This window comes from Loxodonta africana, chromosome 7 (genome assembly GCF_030014295.1).
Source record: "Loxodonta africana isolate mLoxAfr1 chromosome 7, mLoxAfr1.hap2, whole genome shotgun sequence".
NCBI lineage: Eukaryota > Metazoa > Chordata > Mammalia > Proboscidea > Elephantidae > Loxodonta > Loxodonta africana.
In genome coordinates this window covers 68,710,824-68,723,070 of record NC_087348.1, presented here as the reverse complement: position 1 = coordinate 68,723,070, position 12,247 = coordinate 68,710,824, and the positions used below count along the sequence as shown (strand labels likewise).

Here is a 12,247-nt window from a genome sequence, read left to right as displayed (position 1 = left end):
TACCAATCTTTCTTGTTTCCAACTTTTGCATTCTAATCATCAGTAATTAATCTTTACTAATTTAATTAATCAATATATCTTTATTGCATATTTGATCAATTTCAGACTGTGAAAGTTGGTAAAGATCAATTTCTTCATCTCTGGTGTCAGCAGTTGGTGCATAAATTTGAGAATTAGTTCTGTTTACTTGTCTTCCTTATAGGGATATAGATATTATCCTATCACTGACAGCATTGTACTTTAGGATAGATCTTGAAATGTTCTTTTTAACAATGAAGGCGACGCCATTCCTCTTCAATTTGTAATTCCCAGCATTGTAGACCATATTAATTGTCCTATTCAAAATGGCTAATACCAGTCCATTACAGCTCATGAATCCCTAGGAAAGTAACCTTCAAGTATTCCATTTCATTTTTGACAAAGTCCAACTTTCCTAGATTCATACTTTGTATATTCCACATTCCCATTATAATGGATGTTTGCAGCTGTTTCTTCTCATTTTGAGTAGTGCCACATCAGCAAATTAAAGTCCTGAAAGCTTGACTCCGTTCACGTCATTAAAGTTGACTCTACTTTGAGGAGATGGCTCTTCCCCACTGGTATTTTAAGTGCCTTCCAACTTGAGGGACTCATCTTTTGGCACTGTATCAGACAATGTTCTGCTGCTGTTCATAAAGTTTTCACTGGCCAATTTTTTAGAAGTAGATCACCAGGTCCTTCCTAGTTTGTCTTAGTCTAGAAGCTCTGCTGAAACCTGTCCACCAGGGGTGACCCTGCTGGTATTTGAAATACCGGTGGCAGAGCTTCCAGCATCATAGCAACATACAAGCCACCACAGCAGGACAAACTGACAGATGAGCAGTGGCCATGAAGACCGTATCACTGAAAATCCTATGGGACAGTTCTATTTTGTTCCATGGGGTCTCTATGAATCGAAACCTACTCAACAGCACCTAACAACAACATTTAAAAGCAACAGACAAAGGCACAGATCTGAAAGAGTTTCCAATGGTCAAAACTGGAATGATGTGATCAGTAAAATAAATAATAACAGGATTAAAACTCATAGAATAAAATATCCATACTGAATATTAACAAAGTTAGAAGGGAAGGAAGGGAAGGAGGGGAGAAAAAAGGACAGCTTTTCCTTACAGAATAATTCCAATTAGTAAATGTAAAAAGAATGAGGGAGAGAAAATCATAATTAGAATACCACAGTAGTAACTGTTGTAGAGAAGATCTACCATGGATGCTAAAATTAGTGGATATAAGTTTGAGGAGAAACAGGTTATTTGCATAGTCTCAAAGTTATCTCTCCCACAATACTGATTGATTAGGGAGGGAAAAACAGTAACTCAGTAGTGGAGAAACCTGGCATATGTCACCTTAACGTAATGATCAAGGTTAACATTACCAGTAATTATAAGTAATGAGATATATCGACATTATGTACTCTGATATGATACGCTGAGAACAGCACATCACTTCTGCGGCATTCTTCCCCCCAAAATTGCATAATCTCAATTTAATCGTAAGAAAACACCAGACAAACCCAAACTGGGTAATATTTTATAAAATAACTGACCAGTACTCGTCAGAAGTGTCAAGATCATGAAGAACAAAACAAAACAAAAAAACCTGCGGAACTGTTATGGATTGGAGGAGACTAAGAAGAAAATTAAATGTAGTTTAGGATCCTGGATTGGTTACTAAAACAGAAAAGGGCATTAAATGGGAAAACTGGTGAAATCTAAATAAAATCTGTAGTTTAGTTAATAGTATTGTACTAATATTGGAGTTGATTTCTTAGTTTTGACAATTATATATTGGTTGTGAAAGACATTAATATTAGAGGAAACTAGGTGAAGGGTACGTGGGAACTTTGCCCCTATTTTTATAACTTTTCTTTAAGTCTAAAATCATTTCAAAATAAAACCCATTGCTATCGAGTAGATTCCGACTCATAGTGACTCTAGAAGACAGACTAGAAATGTCCCATACAGTTTCCAAGGAGTAGCTGGTGGATTTGAACTGCTGACATTTTGGTTAGGAGGTGAGCTCTTAACCACTGTGCCACCAGGGCTCCCACTTCAAAATAAGAAGTTATAAAAAATCTTTTTAGGTATTGGTGGGTAAAGCAATAAATTCCCCTGTGTATAAAATGTTGGCTTTCTAGAACAATTCATTCTCTGAATATATTAGGGGTTCCTGATATGGTCTATACAGAATAAACTAAAGAAGGAAAATATTCCATTACTGAAAATACCAACTAGGACCTTTTTAGGATTCATCATTTAGAATACAGAACTCATTTTCCCAGATCTTGTTTTTAATGAAATTAAAGTTCAGGGAGAGATCTTAAAATGCCAGTATCATTTTCCAGAAACTAGAAATATCGGAATTCTCTGAAAATACATATACACATACACAAAAGGAGAAAGGATACAAGGACAGAAGGAAGAAATGAAAAACTTTAACAATCTGTAGTTGTTCCCTCTATGCCACCTAATGCCATGTAACACAGAGTGATCTGCAATGTCACTAAATCACAAGTGATAAGAAAATATTTAATCTGGTCTCCAGAGAAATAAGCAGTACCTTGATTGCAGTTGGTGCACTAGAGAGTGTCACTAAGGTTCCAGCAGCTTCATATTTTACAGCAGGGCTAGATGACTGTAATAAGTTATAGATGCAGCGAATGAAACGAGCCCTTTCTGATGGATTAGCATGACAGACCTGAAGAAAAAAACAACTGACTTCAGGGACATTCGCTTTCAAAATGAAATTTTTTTACAGATGTGAGCTTATGGGATGCTGGCTTTCTTAAATTGAAAGCTAAGAGTATTCTTACTCAAGGACCCTTGAAAATGTCAGCCAACACTGGTGAGACACTGTGACACAACACTCGTAATTCCTGAAGTAGATTTTATTTATATTTATAATACTCACTTAATCATTCAATCACAATTTATATTTCCCCTCCTTCACAAAAGGTTTTTATATGGCTTATAATAAGATATACTTACTATACACAAGTCAAATAAGAAACAAAAATATAAGGTAACAAGAGCATAGACAGCAAAACACTTGCCAAGTTACACTTAACATAGGTACTGTGATACGATATTAAATTTGGTCCTAAATTTCCTGGATGCCATGCCAAAAAGGGAAACACCGTGGATTACACAAACTCAGTAACCAACAAAAGGGAAATATCAGTTCATCAAGTGAGAATAAAAGCTTTTCATTCAAGTACTACTTGCTACTATTTGGCACCATTTTTAATATTGGATATGCAACTAAAATTTTCCATCCCGTTCTATATGCATCCTGATACCTTCACTTGTGAAGAAAAAGACCTTTATTTTTTCTCTCTTGAAGTTAGTATTTATATTAGATTTTCCTAAAATACATACAGTCAAATCTCTATTACTTGGGCATGACCAAAAGCTATTCACTCTTACTATAACCTGGACCCTAGAAGAAGTCAACGGATGGCAGAAAATCTTACTTTTGAGAACTTCAGTGACATTCCTAAATGATACACATGAATTAAAAGAAACTATCTTTACTTTCCTGGTTTCATCTTAATGCCAATTCAAAATGATTGGTACCCTTTTCTGCAGTAGCAAAGACTGCCGTGATCAGTTACCAGTGTCGACTATGGGTATTTTGGCCATATAAACCTGTTTAAGATAGCTATTCCTAATATGTATCTTTGCTGGTGTACAACTCTATCAGTAGCAAAACTAGATGTTACTGCATCTTTTATCTTATCAGAGTATTAAGATGCTACCAATTCTTTCGAAGGATATTATCTCATTAAAATGTTGGCAATAAAGTATTTCATTTTAAAATCCCAATTTCTAGCTGGTTTTAGGCTTCCCATTAATTAATGATCTACAATGTCACATCAACACATTTAATATGTATCTATTCTATTTTACAAACAAGGCGCATAAAAAATATTTAAGGCTTTTTTATTTGTTTTTAGGTTTCCAAACTAGTGTGGTGTATATATATATATATACCCATTGCCGCTGAGTCAATTCCAACTCATAGTGACCCTACAGGACAGAGCAGAACTGCCCCATAGGGTTTCCATGGATCGGCTGGTGGATTCCAACTGCCAACCTTTTGGTTAGCAGCTGAATGCTTAACCACTGCACCACCAGGGCTCTGTGCGGTGTACACCCAAGAAAAGATCTTGGATTTTACTCCAAATCCTAATTCACAATCTAGTAAGTGACTAGGAGGAATACAATGATTTCTTTGCAACTCTAACGGGTCAAGGCATGAATTTTTACAGAATTTCTTATAGAGGTTTAGAAAGAATGGAAGCAACTACTTGGAAAATACAATAAACCAAGGGAAAAACAAAAAGAAAAAAAATAATGGGTCATGCTATAAAATATTTCTACTGCTACAACATATTATCCTGGCAATTAAACAGCATTCCAGAAAGAGTTATCTAACTACTTAACTTTGTTTTAAAGTAAAAGTTTAAAGTTTATTTTAGCCATCATCAATTAACATTCTTACCTTATAAATTAGTTCAACAATAACTAACTGAAGAATGTCTCCAAATGTTTGAACTTGATCAATACAAGTACTCAGGTAATCCAAAGCTCGGTCCTAAAAAAGGGAGAATATATTTATCAATCTCCAGTTCATTCAATAAAAGAACTTAAGGCAGCTTAAAAGAATACACACATTAACACTAAATATGAAACAAACCAGGAAATAACAGCAAATCAAAAATAAAGGAAAAAACAACCAAAGAAACCAAGAATAAGGTTCAAAAAAAAAAAAACTCATTGCTGTCAAGTCAATTCTGACTCATAGCAACCCCAGAGGACAGAGAGGACCTGCCCCACAGGTTTCCAAGGAACGCCTGGTGGATCTGAACTGCTGACCTTCTGATTAGCAGCTGTAGTACTTAACCACTATACCACCAGGGTTTCCAGAGTAAGGTTAACACATAAAATAAAAGATACAAAATCAAACACATTTTCTAGAAATGAGCAAAAAACCTGGGTCTGAATTTTCTAGCAACTACACCAAAGAGAGAAACACTGTGTGTTACTTAATTTGGTGTATCAATACAACCAAAACAAACCAGCTGCTTCAGAGAGTAGTTATTCCTTATTACTGAGACCTGAAGGAAAAATCTCCTGAGTCCTCATAAACTGGACACTGTGATATACAGAACTTCAACAACATCTTCAGTAAAAGCTTCAGTATAGCTTCAACAACATCTCTACAGTAAAAATACCAGAAAATTTTATTGGACTATTTCTTATTATGCCCCTTAAGGTAAGCTGACAGCACAACACCAAAGCACAGTTCAGTAAAACCAATTCTAGCAGAGGACAAAACATTGTGATCTAAGTAAGCAGCTTTCTCATAATCTTTTTTTATAAAATGACAGTATCAGGTTTTAGAAGAATGGAGACTCCATATTTTTCAGTCTTCATGTATATTATTTCCCACATTTTGATAATGTTGGACAAAATATTCAAGATTATGCGCCACCAAGGCGTGCAGGGTAGCTGCTAACCAAAAGCAGATCTATATTTGAAGAGACTAAAAAGAACATGTTATCTATATTGTCAGTCTACTTCTGCAGACAAGACTAAGATAGATCTCCATACAAAGCTACTATTTTCACTATGAAACCATTTTAGATCTAGATCAACATAAAGAAAAACAGGCAATCAAAGCCCCAAAGTTGGGTACCACACATAGCCACAATAATTTCAATCTTGAGAAACTGTAAAGTGGCCAATATTAAATTGAGTTTTCAATGTTTACTTTTTAGAAAGAATATATGCATGAGCTACATTTCACAGAAAGGTTAAGAAAAAAATTGTAGGTTTATACAAATGAAGTTCAGTATCTAAAAAACTCAAAATAAAATATACAAATCACATTATAATAAAATTACTGACTAAATTGCTAAAAACATGACTAGGCCTATGTAATACTTTTAATTTTCATTTAAATGCACCTATAAATGTATTTTTAAAAAAGTACTTCACCTGATCTGCATGAATTAGCATCATAAATGCATTCCTTTTGCAACTTGCATCCTTCTCATTCACCAGAAAATCATGTATCAGTTCAGGTGCATCAGGTATAAGATGTTCAAAATTCCTTTAAATAAAAACAGGTAATATCCATATTTAGTTAACAACCTACTTTGCTATTTTAGTAACTCTTTGGACAATACCAAAATTAAACCCTAACAAACTTTTTTTTGTGTGTGTATGCTTTAGGTGAAAGTTTACAGCTCAAATTAGTTTCTCGTACAAAATTTATACACACACAGTTATGTGATCTTAGGTGCTATTCCTAAAACGTGGCAACACACTCATCCTTTCCACCTCAGATCTCCTGTGTCCATTCAAACAGCTCCTGTCCCTTTCTACCTTCTCATCTTGCCTCCTGACAGGAGCTGCCCATTTAGTCTCACTTATCTACCTGAACTAAGAAAGCAGCACACTCTTCATGAGTATCATTTTATGTCTTGTAGTCCAGTCTAATCTTTGTCTGAAGAGTTGGCTTCAGGAATGGTTTTAATTCTGGGTTAACAGAGAGTCCAGGGGCCATGTCTTCTGGGGTTTCTCCAGTCTCAGTCAGACTATTAAGTCTGAAAACTTCAACAACCTTTATAACACTACTGATTGTTTGCTTTTTAAAACTTTATAAACCAATTAAAGTTGTGCGCAGGAATCACAAGCTTCCACCCTCATCTACTAAATTATCAAATCAGATGTTTTCCAGTTCAACAGAGAAAAAGGTGGTCTATTCAACATACTATCAACTAAAAAAAGTCTAATAATTATCTTTCACATACTTGAAGAATATCGATTCTCATGAAGACGACCTCAAGACACTGAAAGATCTTTCAAGGATCACCAGAGAAGAAAATATCATCTTTTGAATTTTATTAATTGTGTATTGCACTTTTATTTATTTATTTACTTATTGTGGAAACTTTTAAATATCTGTGGTACACAGAATAATGAACACCAGCTTCATAAAAACCACCACCTACCTTCAACAATTACTAATTTATAGCCAATTCTGTTTCATCTATACCCCTGCCCATTTACCCTTCTCCCATGTTACTTTGAAGCAAATCCCAGACAACTTACCATTGCATCTATAAATATATCAGCATGTTTCCCTAAAATTAAGAATTCTTTCTTTTTAAGTTAATAACAATACCAGTATCATACCTTAAAAAATTAACTATATCTTAACATCAACATATAGCCAGTGTTCAGATTTCCAATTCTCTTACAAATGTCAGGAAGCACTTGTGGCGTAGAGGTTAAGTGCTATGGCTGCTAACCAAAGGGTTGGCAGTTCGAATCTGCCAGGCGCTCCTTGGAAACATTATGGGGCAGTTCTACTCTGTCCTTTAGGGTCGCTATGAGTCAGAATCAACTTGACGGCACTGGGTTTTTGGCTTTTATGAATGTCCTAATTTGTGTGTGTACACTGTAGTTTAAATTCTGAAATTTGTGTAGTCTATATGGTAACTTTCAAAGAACTTCACTACATTAGTAACCAGAATGCTACTTTCCCTAACAGAAAATAAAATCTAACAGAACAGTAAGAGAACCATAAAATTATATATAAACCAGCTAACATATTAAAGTACAAAGATGCTTATAAGAATTCCACCCTACTTCAACATGGTCTGACACAAGCAACTATAAAAATCAAGCAATCTAGCCTCACCTAACTGGTTCTCTGAACTGTTTTTAAAGTCCAAAATTTTCAGCTTTCCAAGAATAGGAATCACTGAGAAAAAACACGGCCCACATTTCACATAAAGAATTCTAAAACAGGGTCAAAATCTCAAAGCCTATAGGTGCTAAGCAAGAAAATAAATGAATTAAGTGGGCTGGAGTAATGACTAAGGAGCCCTGGTGGCACAGTGGTTAAAATGCTCGGCTGTTAACCAAAAGATCAGTGGTTCGAACCCACCAGCTGCTCCGTGGGAGAATGATGTGGCAGTCTGATTCCGAACAGATTTATAGCCTTTGAAAACCTTTGGGGCACTTCTACTTTGTCCTATAGGGTCACTATGAGTCGGAGTTGAAATCGAACCCACAGCTGGTTTTAGTTGGTCATGCAATTCCAGCAGACTGTTGTCATGCAAAAACTAGGGCCCGGTGTTTCCAAGTCTTTTGACCTTTCAATGTTAACAACTTAACTATAATAAAAACATACTGTGTAGGCCAAACGAAACATATCTGCAAGCTGCATGTAGCTTACGAGCAGTAACTCTGGAACCCCTGGTCTAAAAGACTAAACGGTCCTCACAAAGCAAAGTCAAGGGAATACCTTCATTTACCTGTAGATAGTATAGATGGCCAAAACAGCATTTCTTCTAACATAGCTGTGTCGATGCTCCAAACAAGCACGAATAGCTGGCATTAAAGGTTCTAACAACTCTGCTTCTTTCAATTTGCAGAGAAAACGAAGAGTAGATCCTCTAATAAACTCATTAGGATGCTGAAGATCCTGATATAAAAATTTAAATATGAAATGGTGAGTTTTGGCTTTTTACAAAATAAAACTCCACTTTTTAAATAGAAAAATTTCCATTGAAAAAATCAGAACGTAGGTTTGAGGAAAAAGACCTACATTATCAGACAGCTTCCTTCAGATTCCTGTCGATTAAAGTGGTTTTTACCTATGTTATCAATGTCTTCTATTCTATGTGTCACTGTTTTTTATTAATAACATATATACATATAAATACATAGAAAAAACAATTAGAACATTTTACAGTAACTGTAACTTTCATATATAAAAACATTCTAAACAATTTCGATTATCTGCAACTTACCATTTTATTCAAGATTTAATTTTAAAAATTAAAACAAAGTATATTTGATTTTAGATAATTTTATAATTATCTAAAATCAAAGCAATATTCAGAAATAATTATACATTGGCTGGTTTACCTTTCTATATGCATCACAAACAAGGATCATTTCATGTAAAAGTCTCCCATCTGGAGTTGTTTTAGGAACAATTTCCCAAAACACCAGGAGTAATTTTTTGATGGTGTGATCCTGAAGTGGGAGCACAAAACGAATGATTGTCATCAGAAGTCCAGGAAGCTTTTCACCATTCAGAATCATTATGATTACTTTCTTCAAAGCTTCAGTCTTTGACTTCACATCTCCTTTTTCTAATTCAAAAATTAAAAATGAAACAAAAAACACAATTATTTTGAAAGAAAATTCCTCAAATAATTTTAAAAGCAATTAAGAAAACATTTTACTTTGTTAGAGACAACGGTCATAAAGGTACTGACCCAAGGGACATGGGTTATCTACCTTGCTTTGCCACGAATAGGCTGTGTATCTCGGCACAAGTTATTTATCTCTGAACCTCAGATTCTTTAAATAAAATATGAAGACACTGATCAGCTCTCTAGTCCCTAATCAATGGGCCATGGAGTTAATGCAGAGTCCATGAATCTACAGGTATACCGGGAATATATGTCTCAAACACATGTGGTTATTTTTCAAAATGTATATAGATGCTGTTATGTTAAGTGCTTCTGAATTCAACGTAGTTTTTTTGCCAGTGTACTATCTCAAAGTTGCAACCATTACTAACAGGGGAGAATAATACATAGGGATTAAAAGTAATGAGATTCAAAGTAAAAGGTAAATAGTTAAAGCAACCCAATATTTCACCAAACAAAAATATATTTGTTACTCAATACTAGAAACTAGCCCTAAAATTCTTTCTCATCTCAATTATCTGAGCTAAAGGAAATAAAAAACACAAAATTTGAGACTACTTATTTATTTATGGGTTGGGGAGGGTAGTTAAGGCAGATGGAATTAAGGATATTATTCCAATTCCAAGCAAGATTTTGTTCTTTACCAGTCCAGCTATAACTTTAAGCATTCTAGGCGTCTAGTGATGAAAACTTTTACTACCAAACATGAATGGTTAAAAAAAAAAAAAAAAAGTGACTTCTGTGTATAATGGTATCAGTTTAAGTGTCATAAAAGACGGTTTCTTTTCCCGAAAAATAACCCAAAAAACCAAACCCAGTGCCGTCGAGTCGATTCTGACTCACAGCGACCCTATAGGACAGAGTAGAACTGCCCCATAGTTTCCAAGGAGCACCTGGCGGATCTGAACTGCCGACCTTTGGTTAGCAGCTATAGCACTTAACCACTATGCCACCAGGGTTTCCTCCCTAAAAACAGACTGCAATTAAAAAAAAAAAAAACCACTGCCCTCGAGTGGATTCCAACTCATAGTGACCCTACGGGACAGAGCAGAACTGTCCTGTAGAGTTTCCAGTGAGTGCCTGGTGGATTTGAACTGCCAACCTTTTGGTTAGCAGCTGTAGCTCTTAACCAGTACGCCACGAGGGTATCCAGACTGCAACAGAAATCTAATATAAAGTAGCCTAAAATTAGGAGATATTCCACTACTGCTGAGTAAAAGGTGGAAATAAGCCAGTAAAATATTAAGTCTTTTATCAAACTGCAAACTACATTCTGAAAGATACCTTCAGGTTTTGAAACATAATTTTCACTCTACTGTTTGGTAGTTATCAGTTTAAGATATATGTGTTTAGTAGTTCAATTAAACAAGGATCATTACCTTAGAATGCGCATTACTTCTCAAAATTTTTTTTCTTTATGGACTCACTCACAAATAGGAAACAGTATATACTTTTAGGTTTGTGTTTTCTTCTGTGCAGAATACTTTTTAAAAGGAAAAGCTTAACCTTTCTGGGAAATACATTTTTATTCCATTATTGACTTTATTGGTTCAGCAAGTGGGAAACCAACAGAATAAAGTCCTTTTGGTTTTATAATTCAAGTGACGTGTAGTTTAATTTCCCAAAGGAATTAAGACATTCAAATACACATTATCAGCCTATTATCTACAGACCACTGCCTGATACATTTAAGTATAATATGCTTAACTGCATAAGGCTATTATGTTATTTTGAGGAATATCTAACAACTAAACCATTACGTTTCTTTAGCTTTTACTAAACTGAAATGTTCTACTTCAAAATCCAATATTGCAAGTCTAAAAGTCACAACTTTTCATTTTAAATAAGACAAAAGGTCTACCAAAGAGATTCTACAACGAAATATTCAGACAAAATTAAGCATTTCTAATTATAAAGGAACTTAGAACGCAAATTAGTTTTCACTATCCTTTCTTTTCCATTTCATTTTCAAAATATTACTAAAATTCACCTAGATCATTCTTTAAGCTAATTTCCGATGGTGGTTCTGAATCCATTGGCACGTTAATTAACGTATAGCACACGTTCTCAGCAGCTGTCATGATTTCAGGTTATAATCGACCCTCGATACAAAATTTAAAGAAGGTAGAAAATCTAGAAAAATAAATACAGGATGTCATTACACTGTAAAAAACAAAAACAGTAACTACTGTGATCTTTACTGTCTAAAGTTCATTTAGTTTGGCTTATAACTTTAAAATATTAAAAGGGGAAGTCAATCTATACTGTGTTTCCATAAAACAAGTCCTAATATAATACAAAACGCACCTGTCAGCACCAGCCTGTTTATTATCCACCCCCTCCCCCCCACGGCTTGAGAATGCTGTACTGCATGCAGAATTAAGGTCCACAATATATTGCCAGTTCTCTAGTTCCATCTCACCAACTTACAAACAGTGATTTTTTACATTTTATACAATAGACCTGTTCACGTTAAGAGCCCCTGTACACGAATACTACATCAAAATCTTAAAGCACTTAATCGCTTCTGTCGGTCCCTCAATCCCTGCGCTGCACCCCCGGCCCACCCCACGCCCCCTTTTTCTTTTCCTCCTGCAAAGCAGATTCTGGCTTGAAAGGGCGAACTTCGGGGTCCTAGGGAGAAGACCCTCGGCCAGTAAGCAAACCGGGATGAGGCGTTCGGTCCAGAGCTCCCCAGCCCCCCGTTCCCCTTCGCAAGGCCCCGACGCGAGCGGCCTAGTCGCTCCCCTTCCGCATCTTCCTGCTAGAAAGCCAGTTCTTCCAGCTCTGTCCGGCCCTCCACGCCTCCAGGGTTGGGGGCCAGTGGCTGGCTACCTGGCTTTGAGGAGCAGCAGCTGGGGCAACGGCGGGACCGTCTATTCCGGTTCCAAACCGCGGCAGCGGCGGCAGCTCCCGAGTCCTTGGCTGACGTGGAAGAGGGCGGGGAGGCGGTCCAGGCCGCAGCCA

At 35.9% G+C, this 12,247-nt stretch overlaps 1 protein-coding gene across 1 annotated transcript in view; it reads right to left on the bottom strand.

Moving 5' to 3' along the window:
• Window positions 1–12,247, bottom strand: part of COPB1 (COPI coat complex subunit beta 1) — a 43,352-nt gene extending 31,105 nt beyond the window's left edge. The window contains exons 1-7 of the mRNA XM_003411997.4: window positions 12,116–12,247; window positions 11,271–11,413; window positions 8,988–9,217; window positions 8,372–8,541; window positions 6,042–6,156; window positions 4,543–4,635; window positions 2,599–2,736 (exon numbers count right to left, since the gene is read on the bottom strand). Coding sequence (XP_003412045.1) covers window positions 2,599–2,736; window positions 4,543–4,635; window positions 6,042–6,156; window positions 8,372–8,541; window positions 8,988–9,217; window positions 11,271–11,361 — 837 coding nt within the window. The 5' untranslated portion in view covers window positions 11,362–11,413; window positions 12,116–12,247. The remainder of the gene's footprint in view (window positions 1–2,598; window positions 2,737–4,542; window positions 4,636–6,041; window positions 6,157–8,371; window positions 8,542–8,987; window positions 9,218–11,270; window positions 11,414–12,115) is intronic.